General features: G+C 38.3%; 1 protein-coding gene across 1 annotated transcript in view; it reads left to right on the top strand.

Annotated features, from left to right (window-relative positions):
* Nucleotides 1–1992: 1992 nt before the first annotated feature.
* Nucleotides 1993–14281, top strand: part of LOC123233390 — a 42597-nt gene continuing 30308 nt past the window's right edge. The window contains exons 1-2 of the mRNA XM_044659504.1: nucleotides 1993–2198; nucleotides 12468–12651. Of these exons, the coding sequence (XP_044515439.1) occupies nucleotides 1993–2198; nucleotides 12468–12651 (390 nt within the window). The remainder of the gene's footprint in view (nucleotides 2199–12467; nucleotides 12652–14281) is intronic.

Raw genomic sequence — 14281 nt, forward strand, 5'->3', positions numbered from 1 at the left:
GTAGAAAGAGAAACACCATTTAAAATCACCCTAGACAATATAAAATACTTGGGAATCTATCTACCAAACCAAACACAGCAATTATATGAAAACAACTACAAAACACTTTCCAAACAAATAAAACTGGATCTCAACAATTGGAAAGCCATTAATTGTTCATGGGTAGGACGAACTAACATAATAAAAATGACCATTCTACCCAAATTAATTTACCTATTTAGTGGCTTACCTATCAAATTACCAAAAAAACTTCTTTACTGAATTAGGAAAAACTATAACATTTCATTTGGAATAACAAAAGATCAAGAATATCAAGGGAAATAATGAAAAAAAATGTGAATTAAGGGGGCCTAGCAGTACCAGATATTAAACTATACTATAAAGCAGCAGTCATCAAAACAATATGGTACTGGCTAAGAGACAGAAGGGAGGATCAGTGGAATAGACTTGGGGTTAATGACATCAGCAAGACAGTGTATGATAAACCCAAAGAGCCCAACTTTTGGGACATGAATCCACTATTTGACAAAAACTGCTGGGAAATTTGGAAAACAATATGGGAGAGATTAAGTTTAGGTCAACATCTCACACCCTACACCAAGATAAATTCAGAATGGGTGAATGACTTGAATATAAAGAGAGAAACTATAAATAAGTTAAGTGAACACAGAATAGTATACCTGTCAGATCTCTGGGAAGGGAAAGATTTTAAAACCAAGCAAGAGTTAGAGAAAATTACAAAATATAAATTAAATGGTTTTGATTATATTAAGCTAAAAAACTTTTGTACAAACAAAAACAATGTAGTCAAAATCAGAAGGGAAACAACAAATTGGGAAAAAAATCTTCATAACAAAAAACTCTGACAGGGGTCTAATTACTCAAATATACAAGGAGTTAAATCAATTGTATAAAAAATCAAGCCATTCCCCAATTGATAAATGGGCAAGAGACATGAATAGGCAATTTTCAGGTAAAGAAATCAAAAGTATCAATAAGCACATGAGAAAGTGTTCTAAATCTCTAATAATTAGAGAAATGGAAATCAAAACAACTCTGAGGTATCACCTCACCTAGCAGATTGGCTAAAATGAAAGAAGAGGAGAGTAATGAATGCTGGAGGGGATGTGGCAAAATTGGGACATTAATGCATTGCTGGTGGAGTTGTGAACTGGCTGGCAATTTGGAACTATGCTCAAAGTGCTATAGAAGAATGCCTGCCCTTTGATCCAGCCATACCATTGTTGGGTTTGTACCCCAAAGAGATCATAGATAAACAGAATTGTACGAAAATATTTATAGCTGTGCTTTTTGTGGTGGCAAAAAACTGGAAAAAGAGGGTATGTCCTCAATTGGGGAATGGCTGAACAAATTGTGGTATATGCTGGTGATGGAATATTATTGTGCTAAAAGGAATAATAAACTAGAGGAGTTCCAGGTAAACTGGAAAGACCTCCAGGAACTGTTGCAGAGTGAGAGGAGCAGAGCCAGAAGAACATTGTACACAGAGACTGATACACTGTGGTAAAATCGAATGTAATGGACTTCTGTATCAGCAGAAAGCAATGACACGGGACTGCTCTGAGGGATTTATGGTAAAGAATGCTACCCACATTCAGAGGAAGGACTACAGCAGAGGAAACATATAAGAAAAACAACTGCTTGAACGCATGGGTTGAGGTGGACATGATTGGGGATGTAGACTCGAAACCACCACTCCAATGCAACTAACAACAATCAGGAAATAGGTTTTGATCAATGACACATGATAAAACCAGTGGAAATGTGCGTCGGCCATGGGTGTGGGGGGTGAGGGGGTGAAGGGGAAAATAGGAGCATGAATCATGTAACCATGTTATAAATGATTATTAATAAATGTTTTAAAAATGAATGAAAGATGACAAAAGCATAAACTTGCTGCTGATCCAAATATATATATATATATATATATTTTATAAATGTATTCTCTATTCTATTTGCAGATTGAACCCAATGGAGGTTTTCCATTTGTATGACATCAGCTCAATAACCTATAACAAAAACATTGAAAGAATTATCTCCCCAATGGTTGCTCAGCTTTGCCATTTAATTATCTCAATGGAGAGGGGACAAGTGGAGAATGAAGCATTTGCTGGTATAGGGACAATGGCAGAGGAGTTGGCAAAAACTAGTGAACAACTGGCACATTCTGCAAGAAGGTAATATTTCCCCCATTCCAAATTCACTCATGTAAGTCATTTGTCAAAGCATAAGGTGGCATCACTGGTGAATTTTTAAATAATCCCTTTGTTTAAAGTCTAATTAGACCTCGATTTCTGAAGGATCTTATTTTTCTTAGTGTGAGACTTCTCTTTACTGGCAATGATGATATTCTGTCCACAATAATAACTGATAATAGTTGACATTTATGAAGTACTTTAAAATTCTCAATATGCTTTATGTATGTTATTACATTTGCTTCTCACAATACTCCTGCAATTTAGATCATCTCCATTTTATGATTAAGGGAATTGAGGTCAAAGAAATGAAGGACTTTATTATGGTTACATAGCTAATAAGTATCAGAAGCAGAATTTGAACCTAGATCATGGATTCATGGTTAAGATCAAGAAGACCCAAGTTCAAATTCTACCTCACACATTTACTGACGGTGTGATTTTGGGAAAACCACTTAATATCTCTCAAACTCAGTTTCCTCATCTATACCAAGAGAAATAATAGTACCTCCCTCCGAGGACTGAAGAAATGAGATAATATGTATATGAAGCATTTTATTATTTTTTAAATTAAAATTATTTTAAAATATTTTTCCATATTTACATGATTCATTTTCTTTCCCTCACACCTCCCAGAGCCAACAAACAATTCCACTGGCTTGCATAAACATTATCACTTGATACCTATTTCCATATTATTCATTTTTGCTATAGAGCGATTTTTTAAAGGCTAAACCCCAAATCACATACCCATATGTACATGTGATAAGTGATTTCTTTTTTTTTTGCATTTCTACTTCTATGGTTTTAAAAAATTTTTTAATGTATTTTAAAATATTTTTTATATGAAGCATTTAAAACCACTAAGGGTCTACATAAAAAGATAGCTATTCTTTTTTTCCTATAATTCCTGAATCTAAGTAGAGCACTCTATCCACTTTACCACATTGACTCTCTAAGATGAGGGTTCTTGACTTTTTTTTTTATCATAGGCTCCCTTGACAGTCTTTGAAACCCACGGACCTACCTTTCAGATTAATGTGTTTAAATGCATAAAATAAAATAATTATAAGAGAAACCAATTATATTAAAACAGTTTACAAAAATGCTTTAAAAAAAGATGGACAGTAGATTACCAATAATAGTAGCAAACATTTATATAGATAATCCATTGAGTTACAAAGCTCTTATTTTTTTTATCCTCACAATAACCCTCAAGGGAAGGTGCTATTATCTTCATTTTTCAGATAACATAATGTAGGCAAGTAGTGGTTAAGTGCAGTTAAGTGTGGGAAGCTAGGGGAGCATCTATTTTCCTGAGTCCAAATCTGACCACAGACACTTCCTAGCTTTGTGATCCTGGGCAAGTCACTTAATTCTATTGCCTCAGTTTCCTCAACCAATTAATGGCAAACCACTGCAGTATCAGTAGGGTCACAAAGAGCTGGACATGACTAAAAAATGACTGAACAGCAAAAGTGGTTAAGTGACTTTTTCAGGGTCACATAGTTGTCCTAATCAAGGGCATTATAAACAGATCTACTCTCCAGGGCCAGCACTTTATCCATTGTGCCATTTAGCTGCTTCAATTTGAGCAGGAATTCTTATCCCCTGCTCAAATACGTAGTTATGATATAATTTTTTATGTGAGCATTTTTGTCCCTTTTCAATATGAACTGTTCAAGGAAAAGATAATGTAAACATTAGCTCCTCCCCTCTTTGTTGGGTGGAATATCTTGGAGAATTTAGGAGAAGTACTGAGATCATATGAATGGGTTGTGTAACAGGGTGGTATTGGGGATAGGATATGATGGATAGAATTGGGCCAGTATCAGGATATTAACTGTGGTTTGGGAAGGCCAACAGAACCCAGTCCAGGCAGAGCCTGGTCTGAGACCAACACACACAGACCACTTAGTGACAGGGAAGTGGTGTTTATTCTAAGAGGAAAGGATAGATGGGAATTAGGATGACCCTGATACTAATGTCAACTAACTAAATGTCCCTTCACAGGGAGTCTTCAGAGAGTTTGATCTACATTCACCCTCACTTCTCTGACCTAAAGAAAACCCAGTCACTGCACTATCTAAATCTGCACTAAACTTCTGCCTTAGGTGGTATTAGAGGTAGTGGTCTATGGCAAGACTGGCAGGGCCCAGGGAAAGGTCTTGGTTCCAAAAAGAACCCAGACCTGGTCTTACAGTCAGATAGCCAAATGGTTCAGGATTACAAGGAAACACAGCAGACAACAGCAAGCAGCAGATAGGATGGGGAATCAGGGTACATCAGCAACCACAGGACAGGCAGCCAGTCTCCCCAGGTAAATCCAGAGACAGCCAAACCCTCAGTTAACAGTCTAACCCAGTAATGGGTAAACTTTTAAAAGAAGGGGCCAAAGGAAAGGAAATGCTCATCTGCCAGTGTGTTTTGAAGTTTCATTGCATTGTATCCTACTCATTGTATTCATCAGATTAGGAATAATGTCGTAGCCCCTCATAGAACATTTCAGGGGGCTGTATCTGGCCCATGGGCTCTAGTTTGCCCTTCACGGGCCACATTCTAGAATCTTTATCCTCCTGCATCTCTCCCCTACAAACCAACCTCTCTTGCTAAAACCTTCTCTTCCTTATAACAATTGCAGCTTGCGTTGCTGAAGGAAATAACTGTATTGATGTGATAACAGATCTATCAAAATATAGAAATATATTCAAGCTACTGTCTAAAACTCTGGAGGAACCAAAATAAAAAACTACCCAGTCATTGCTCTTAGCAGTTCACAATTTAGTAGGTAGATTACGACTTACATGAATGTTCCCCAATTGACAAATGTTGAAGGGACATGAATAGGCAATTTTCAGATAAAGAAATAAAAACTATCAATAAGCACATGAAAAAGTGATCTAAATCTTTTATAATTAGAGAAATGCAAATCAAAACAACTCTGAGGTACCACCTCACACCTAGAAGATTATCTAACATGATAGCAAAGGAAAGTAATAAATTTTGGAGCGAATGTGGCAAAATTGGGACATTGATGCATTGGTGGTGGAATTGTGAATCAATCCAACCATTCTGGAAGGCAATTTGGAATTATGCCTAAAGGGTTTTAAAAGATTGCCTGCCCTTTGATCCAGCCATACCACTGGTGGGCTTGTACCCCAAAGAGATAATAGAGAAAAACACATGCACAAAAATATTTATAGCTGTACTTTTTGTGGTGGCAAAAAACTGGAAAATGATGAGGTGTCCCTTGATGGCTGAACAAATTGTGGTATTTGATGGTGATGGAATACTATTGTGCTGTAAAGAATGATGAGCTGGAGGAATTCCATGTGAATGGGAACGACCTCCATGAAATGATGCAGAATGAAAGGAGGAGAACCAGGAGAACATTGTACACCGAAACTGAAACATTGTGGGAAGATTAAATGTAATAGACTGCTACTAAGAGCAATACAGTGATCCAGGACAATCCTGAGGGACTTATGAGAAAGAATGCTATCCAGATCAAGAAAAAGAATTGTGGGAGTAGAAACATAGAAGAAAAACATATGATTTTTCACATAGTTCTATGGGTATATGATTGGGGGTTTTGGTTTTTAAAGGTCATTCTATTACAAAAATGAATAATATAGGGGGCAGCTGGGTAGCTCAGTGGAGTGAGAGTCAGGCCTAGAGACAGGAGGTCCTAGGTTCAAACCCGGCCTCAGCCACTTCCCAGCTGTGTGACCCTGGGCAAGTCACTTGACCCCCATTGCCCACCCTTACCACTCTTCCACCTATGAGACAATACACCGAAGTACAAGGGTTTAAAAAAAATGAATAATATGGAAATAGGTTTTGAACAATAATACATGTATAAACCAGTGGAATTGCTTGTGAGCTCCAGGAGGAGGGAGGGAGGAAGGCAGGGACAGAACATGAGTCATGTAACCATGGAAAAATATTCTAAATAAATAATTTTTAAAAAGTAATAACAGAGGGGCAGCTGGGTAGCTCAGTGGATTGAGAGCCAGGCCTAGAGACGGGAGGTCCTAGGTTCAAATCCGGCCTCAGACACTTCCCAGCTGTGTGACCCTGGGCAAGTCACTTGACCCCCATTGCCTACCCTTACCACTCTTCCACCTATAAGTCAATACACAGAAGTTAAGGGTTTAAAATAAAAAAAAATGAATAAAAAATAATAAAAAAGTAATAACAGAGGAGAAAAGATAAACAGTGACTTAAATGACCAAGAAAATGAATAGGTATCATATGACACTGAAAAAAATAAAAGTTTTATTTGGGAAAAAAAAGACATATGAATGAGACTGTGATAAGTATATAGATAAGGTCAAGGAGAGAGCAATAACTAGTTCTGAGGGACCAAGGAAGGCCTCTTGCAGGAAGGAACAACTGAGTTGAGATTTTAAAGGAAGAAAAGTTTTTACTAATGGAAATGTGGAAAGCACCAGTGGTATGGACATGTATACAGAAATAGGAAAGGGCAGGACAAGATCAGAGAATTGCTACTAGTCTAAGTTTAGCTGAAACATGAAAGGAGCACATGAGATAAAGCTGGAAAGTAGGTTGGATCCAGACTGTGGAGGACATTGAATGCTAGAGCAAGGAGTTTATATTTTATCCTTTATAGATAATGGGGTTCCAATAAAGGTGAACCAGGGGGTTATGTGTTATATGGGTTATAGATTTGTGTCTTTCGGTCACAGAGGGAGAAGCTGATTCAGACAGAAATGGAAATATGTAGGAAACTAAGGATTGTGACACACTGAAATGGAGACTGAGGCCATGGAGACAATGAGACAGGCAGACAGACACACAAGCATTAGATTCAGTCTGGGGTTTTCTCTGCCACCTTTTCTTTCTTTTCTCTGGGAGACTCCTCTCTTTTCTGCTTCCTTCTCCCTCTAATCTTCTACTTTGTTTTTTTTGGACATTCCTTTCCCCCCATTCTAGCTTGCCAATGCATTCCTTTGATTTCAGCATGGTAGTATGGAGGGGTCCTATGCCCCCCATTCCTCTCTCCTCCTGCCACCCAATCTTCTTTCTTCATTTTGGTCTTTGAGTATAATTATGTGAACAGAATTAAGAAGAAAAAATAAATTGATTTCTCCTCCTCTTTACTTCCCCCATTTGCCTCTCCTACCCCATAAGTTAAAACATGTGCCCACCTCTATCTATCTCAGCCTCACTCCCCAGAATATTTGTATATTACCCTTGATCTTAGCCAAGAGACTGAGAAGCAGTTAGAATATTTGTATGCTGTTTGAAGTTCATGCCAAAGTAATAGACATATTGTTTAATTGTGTATATAGATGTTTGCTGAGCATGTTCATTGTAAAATTTTAATCTGGATTTTTGCTTACTTCGGGGGTTGTTTGGAGGTTTTATTTTATTTTATTTTTTAAATATGAAAAATCATCTGTCAAAAATGAAAAGATGATTTATGTTTTGGAGGGCTGTTTTGACAGTAGTGAGAAGATTGGCCCAGAGAGAGTGGTGGTAGGGAGATCCATTAGGAGTCTATTCTAGTATTGGTAAGAAGTAATGAGGAAAGTGGTGGTGGTAGTAGAAAGAAGAATGTACAGGTGAGCAGTAAGTTACTGGCAGAATTGACTAAACTTGGTAACTCATTGGAGGGATAGGGTAAAGGCTAGGGAAGAGTCAAAAATGATTCAGAGATTTCAAGCCTACGTGACTGGGAGAATGAATAGTACTACTGGCAACAGGAAGGTTTTGTGGAGAAGATACTTTCAGTTTTGGATGTGTTGAATTCGAGGTATTCAGTAGATTTCTAGGTGTAGCAGTCTAACAGGCAGTGGAAAAGTCTAGCCTGGGGAGAAGAAGGGAATGGAGATGGAGGTTTGGAAGCCATTTTTCTAGATGTCATGACTCATAGATTTATAGTTAGAATGGACAATCTAGTCCAAATCTCTCAATTTTTTTGGATGAGGAAACTCAGACCCCAAGAAATTAAGTCATTTGCTCAAGGTTACTCAAGAAGTATCAAAGATGGAGGAACACAGGTGCTCTGAGTCCAGAGCCAATTTTCTTATACTAGGACCAGCAAAGCTGGATCATATGACCAAGAGAAAGAGTAGCAATACAGGAGGAAAGGAATGAGTCAAAATCTTAAAAAATGTCCAGGCTGGATGGAGAGGGGAAGAGGGGGAAGAAAAACCAGCAAAAGAAACTGAGGAGTAGTCAGTGTTATGAATAAAAATTAATTTGGAGGCTTATTACCAGATTTATAAGCATTTATTAGTAAAGAGAGAGAAAGATAGAAAAAAAGGAATTTTAGCCTTTCTAACTTTAGGTAAAGATCCAATCCTCCATTGCAGCCAGCCTCTAAGCTGCTGCCTGACAGAGATGGCCTGGTGACATAAGATAGTAGGAAGAGCCTGAGAGATAGCCCAGAGACCATTAGTTCAAAACCTGGTCTGAAGGGAGGGGAAAAAAAGACCTCTCTGCTTTGTATGTTGGCTTTTGAAACCTATAACACCTTCCTCCTTGCTGTGCCAGTGTACAATGGATTCTGTGACTCCTAAGTCCTGTCCCTGAGAAGGGGTGCGTGGGATCAAGGTCCCTTAAATATTTACCTCACATAATCAGATAGGAGAACCAGAAGAGACCAGTACTGTGGGAACCAGAAGATGAAAGAATATCAAGAATGACACGGACAATTGTCAAATGTTGTAATAATTTAAGGATGATGAGGATAGAGAAGGGTCATTTGAGTAGCTTGGGGCCTGAAAGACAATCATTTAATTAAATGGTAGGAAGAAAGAGTTTTCTTAATGCTAGAACCCAGATGAAGTCAATTTCTGAATGTGTTTCTATAACTATAAGGAATAGCACAAGAACTCTGGGTTAGGTTATAGGTGACCTTGGAAAGAGTGTTTTGAGTAGCTAAAGTCTATCACTAACTCTGTGATCTTAAGCAAATAATTTAAACATTCTCAAACTCACTTATTTCAGCTATAACATGAGATAGATGACCTCTAAGGTGCTTTCCAGTTTTTGGTATTCCTGATTCAATCACTAGATAACCCCTAAGATCCCTTTTAGCAGCAAAATTCTATTGCCATGTTGGTGAAGGCATGGCATGAGTGCCCTGGCATGCTGGAGGGGGCTTTTCCATTTACCATCTCCACCATGCCTGAGGACATTTTTTGCATGCTCTGCCCCTCTGTCCAGCAGTCCAGTGTGAGCACTTCCTCCCTCTGCTGTCTGGGGTAATGTGGGGGGCTCACAGGCAGCTTGAAGGTACAATTTGGGCATGTGATCTCAAAAAGCTTCACCAACACTATTCTAAGGTCTATGATTCTGTAATTAATTTCAGGGAATTTCTTCCTTTGAGGAGGGGCTGTTTAAAGTTTCTGTGTATGTCCCTAAGTGTATCAGACACCATTCACCTCAGCTGAAATTCTTTACAGATAAACTTTGTGATTATAAAATTGATCCTAGAGAAGTTTAACCTTATGTGGCTTCCTTTCCAGTCATTTCAATACATACTGACTTTGTGCTGTTTCACTCTGGGCTGCTGGTACATTAATTATGAAGGGAATTATCCATCCTCCACTCCATGGTGAAACTATAAAACTTGTGTCTCAGGGTACAATTACAAATAATAAATATCATACATTGGGTTCAAGCTCCATTAGGCTTTTAGAGAAGCTCCTCAGAGAGTATCCAGGGGGCAAAATGATAATAATCAGCACAGAGAAAAAGGGATTAAGTGCCAAGGAACAGCTCAGGGAACTCTTTGTCATTACTTTTCCTGTACTTCAGGTACTAGGAAGAATTTGCAACTTCAGCATCTCTCAAGACTGGCTGATCAGCACTGGCCTGCTTCCTGGTAGCTGGCCAGGGCTGTATCCTCACTCTCTCTCATTCTGAGATGGGTCAGCTTCAGGGATGATGTTTACACCTATCATTTTGCAAACCACCGACTAGTTCTATAGGAGTTCTAGATCTCACTAGGTGAAATTTTGAATAGGAATTTCCCAGCTGTGTCTTAGTCAGTATAGGGTAATATAGTTTAAAGAGTAGAGACCTTGAATCAGAAGACCTGGGTTCTAGGTCATGCTCTAACAATGTGTTGGCAAACCTATGCTTGAGGGGGCTGCTCCCCTCCTCCTTTCCACGAATGCCTAAGGACATTTCTCACATCACTCGTTCCTCCACCTAGCAGTCCAAAGGGAACGCTTCCTCCCTCCCCTGTCTGGGATAAGATGGGGGACTTCCATGTGGTGAGGGTTGCAGTTTGGGCACTTGGTCTCTAAAAGGTTCACCATCACTGCTAGCACTTTCTAGCCATGTGACCCTATATAGGCAAGACGTGCCATCTTTCTTAGACTCATTTTCCTCATTTGTCACTAGAGATTTATTTGCTTACAGGTTTGCTATGAGGAATTTTCTTTTGTAATCTTAAAGCACTATCTGAGTATGCAAGAGTATTATTGGCAGAGGTAAAGCAAGCATCAAGAAAGCATTCATCTATGACCTTCCTGCATGTTGAGGTCCTTGTAGAGGATCTGACTATGAAATGAGGGTTCTGGGGGGAGGGTGTGCTATACTTTTCTAGTTGAAGAATTCTTAACTTTTGTTGTGAGGCATGAATGCCTTTGGCAGTTTTGTGGATTCCACTTCAGAATAACGGGTTTTTTAATGGAAAAAATAAAATGCATCATATTTACAAATTAACTTATATATATGTATACATATGCTTTTTTAAAACCCTTATCTTCTGTCTTAGAATCAATACTAAGTATAGGTTCCAAGGCAGAAGAGCAGTAAGGTCTAGACAATCGAGGGTTAAGTGACTTGTCCAGGGTCACACAGCTAGGCAGTATCTGAAGTTAGATTTGTACCCAGGACCTCCCATCTCTAGGCCTGGCTCTCAATCCACTGAGTTACCCAGCTTCCCCCCCCCCCCCATTCTTGTTCTTGTTAATTTTGTAACATTTATTTTTGATTGCTTTATGGTTATTCTTTTTATTTATGTTGTTGTTTTAGTTGTATATATTATTTTCTTGACTCTCACTCTGCATCAGATTGTATAAACCTTTTCATTCTTTCCTGCACTCATCATATTTGTTATTCCTTACAGCATAGTAGTATTCCATTCCATTCATGTATCCTACTTTGTTTAGCTATGCCCCATTTGATGGACATTTGCCTTTTCTCCCCAGTTCTTTGCTATCACAAAAAGTATTATTGAAACTTTTTTCTTATCAATAATTTTCTTGGGTTATAAGCCTATGAATAGACTATTTGGGCCTAAGGGAACGGCTACTTTAGTCACTTAACTTGCATAATTACACATTGTTTTCCAAAATGGTTGTACTGATTCACAATGATGCAATCATGTGCCAGTCTTTCTAAAACCTTCCAATATTGATTGCTCATCTCTTTTGTCATCTTTGCCAGTTTGGAAAGTGTGAGGTGAAACTTCAGGGTTGTTTTGTTTTGCATTTCTTTTATTAGTAATAATTTGGACCCTTTTTAATGGTTGTTAATAGTTTGCAATTCTTTTGAAAACTACTTGTTCAAATCTTTTGATTTCTCATCTGTTGGTGGGGATGGCTCTTGGTCATATCATATCCTGCCATACCAGACCATATCATCTATGATCATATCATATCTATATTGTATTATGCCATGCTACATAATATATCATGCATACTAGGTTGTATTTATTATATTGTATTCATCACATGTGATGAATATATTTGTCATATATGTATTATATTATATATAATATATGTATATATTTATTATATCATTACAGCTATTGTATTGCTATTTGATATATATGTATGCATATGTGCAGAAAGTTCCCATGGACCATTTGCAAATACAAAATCCCCATAGTTTTTTTGTTATAAAGCTGTGTTGGCAAAGATTTTCAAGTTCACATGCCCAGTTTGCAATTTCAAGCTGCCTGTGAGCCCCCACCCGCTATTAACCCAAAGAGCAGAGGGAGGAAGTGCTTGCTTTGGGCCGCTGGACAGAGGGGTGGGGCATACAGAAAGTGTCGTTGGGCGCTGGGAAGAGGGGGAACAGAGTAGCTCCCTCCCGCCCCATCGCTGGCTGGGCACCTGTGCCAATACTTCACCAGCACTGCTATAAAAAAATCCCTCTCTGTAGTGGAATTTACTGAAATGGAGTTTCAACTACATATTTTTTTATAATCACCTGAATAAAGTTATGGACAAAGTTCGACTTTAAATAATATACTTTGTTCAGGTTGGCAGAAGAATCTGATGAGGAGGCATTGAAAGAGGAGATGGTTCCGGCAGCTGAATTTCTATTCTTATCTGGGAAGAACATATTACTAGTAACTCAGAAACTCCATATTCACCCAGATAATCAAGGCTACAAGGAAGAGCTCATCATCACAGCTCAGAAGATCTTGGTGGGAACATTAAAGGTGAGGATGACTGAGGAAGGATGCCCTTCCATCTGTTTAGCCATGGAATGGCAAACATCAATCAGTGAGAATTTGTTAAATGCCTACTATGTGTGCCAGGACTGTGCTAGGTGCTGAATAATAGCTCATTTCTATGTGACATGATAGTTTATGATGCACTTTCTTTAAAGAATCATAGGAGCCACTTCCCAGCTGTGTGACCCTGGGCAAGTCACTTGACCCCCATTGCCCACCCTTACCAATCTTCCACCTATGAGACAATACACCGAAGTACAAGGGTTTAAAAAAAAAAAGAGAAGAAGAATCATAGGAGGCAGATAATTTGTCATTATCCATATGTTATAGATAAAGAAACTGAGTCTCAGTGTCTCATCTGAAGTTACATGGCTTGAAAATAGCAGAGCTGGCATTCAAACCCAGGTCTTCTCTCATGTTTAATATTCTTTTTTTCTATTATGTCACTTTGTCTTAGAGCTGAATTTGGGATCATTTAGTCTAATGCCTTCATTTTACAGACAAGACAGACATCATCCAGAATGGTTATATGATCTAGCTTATGTTAATAAAGTAGATGGCTTAGACTTAATTTAGACATCATAAGACATCCTATTTACACTGAATGGCAAGATAAAATTCTGAGTCTGTGACTCCAGTATACACAATTTGGGACTGTTGAGAGACTGATTTTGATGGAATTTGGAAGAGAAAATGAAATTAAACACTTGGAAAAATCATGGACCCTAGTATTGCCGAAATAAGGTGATAACAATATGAAAAACTACCAACCTATATGTCTACTTTCATATGTCTACAAAATTTCTATGAGAATCCTCACATGTACATGGGAATCCATGATCAAGATTTGAGAAGAGAATAAGAAGGCTTCTACAAATAATATTCTGCAATAGACTACATCTTTATAGTCTCACGATTGACTAAAAGGTGCAGAGAATAAGGTACTGATATTGCACTATGATTAATTTTACTGAGTAAGTAATATGTATTCAGTGGAGCTAAAATTTCATCTGAAAGACCTTTCGCCAATAAAATGTCTCTTTTTTATATGTAAAAATCACAAGATTACCTGAAAGATGAATCCCCAGTCTGGAATTAGGGGGTCTCAGGTGCCTTCAGAAATGTCCTAGCTGTGTAACCCTGGGCAAGCCACTTAACCCTCATTGCATTCCCTTACTACTCTTCTGCCTTAGAACCAGTACCCAGTAAGATGGAAGATAAGGTTTTTTTTTTTTACATTTATTAATATTCATTTTTAACATGGTTACATGATTCATGCTCCTCCTTTCCCCTTCAACCCCACCCCCCCCGCACTCCCCCTACCCATGCGCATTTCCACTAGTTTTGTCATGTGTCCTTGATCAAGACCAATTTCCAAATTGTTGGTAGTTGCATTGGTGTGGTAGTTTCGAGTCTACACCCTCAATCATGTCCACCCCAACCCATGCGTTCATGCAGTTGTTTTTCCTATATGTTTCCTCTCCTGCAGTCTCTCCTCTGAATGTGGGTAGCATCTTTACCATAAATCCCTCAGAATTGTCCTGGGTCATTGCATTGCTGCTGGTTCAGAGGTCCATTACATTCGATTTTACCACAGAATGTCAGTCTCTGTGTA

The sequence above is a fragment of the Gracilinanus agilis genome, chromosome 2, assembly GCF_016433145.1.
Source record: "Gracilinanus agilis isolate LMUSP501 chromosome 2, AgileGrace, whole genome shotgun sequence".
In the NCBI taxonomy this organism is placed as follows: domain Eukaryota; kingdom Metazoa; phylum Chordata; class Mammalia; order Didelphimorphia; family Didelphidae; genus Gracilinanus; species Gracilinanus agilis.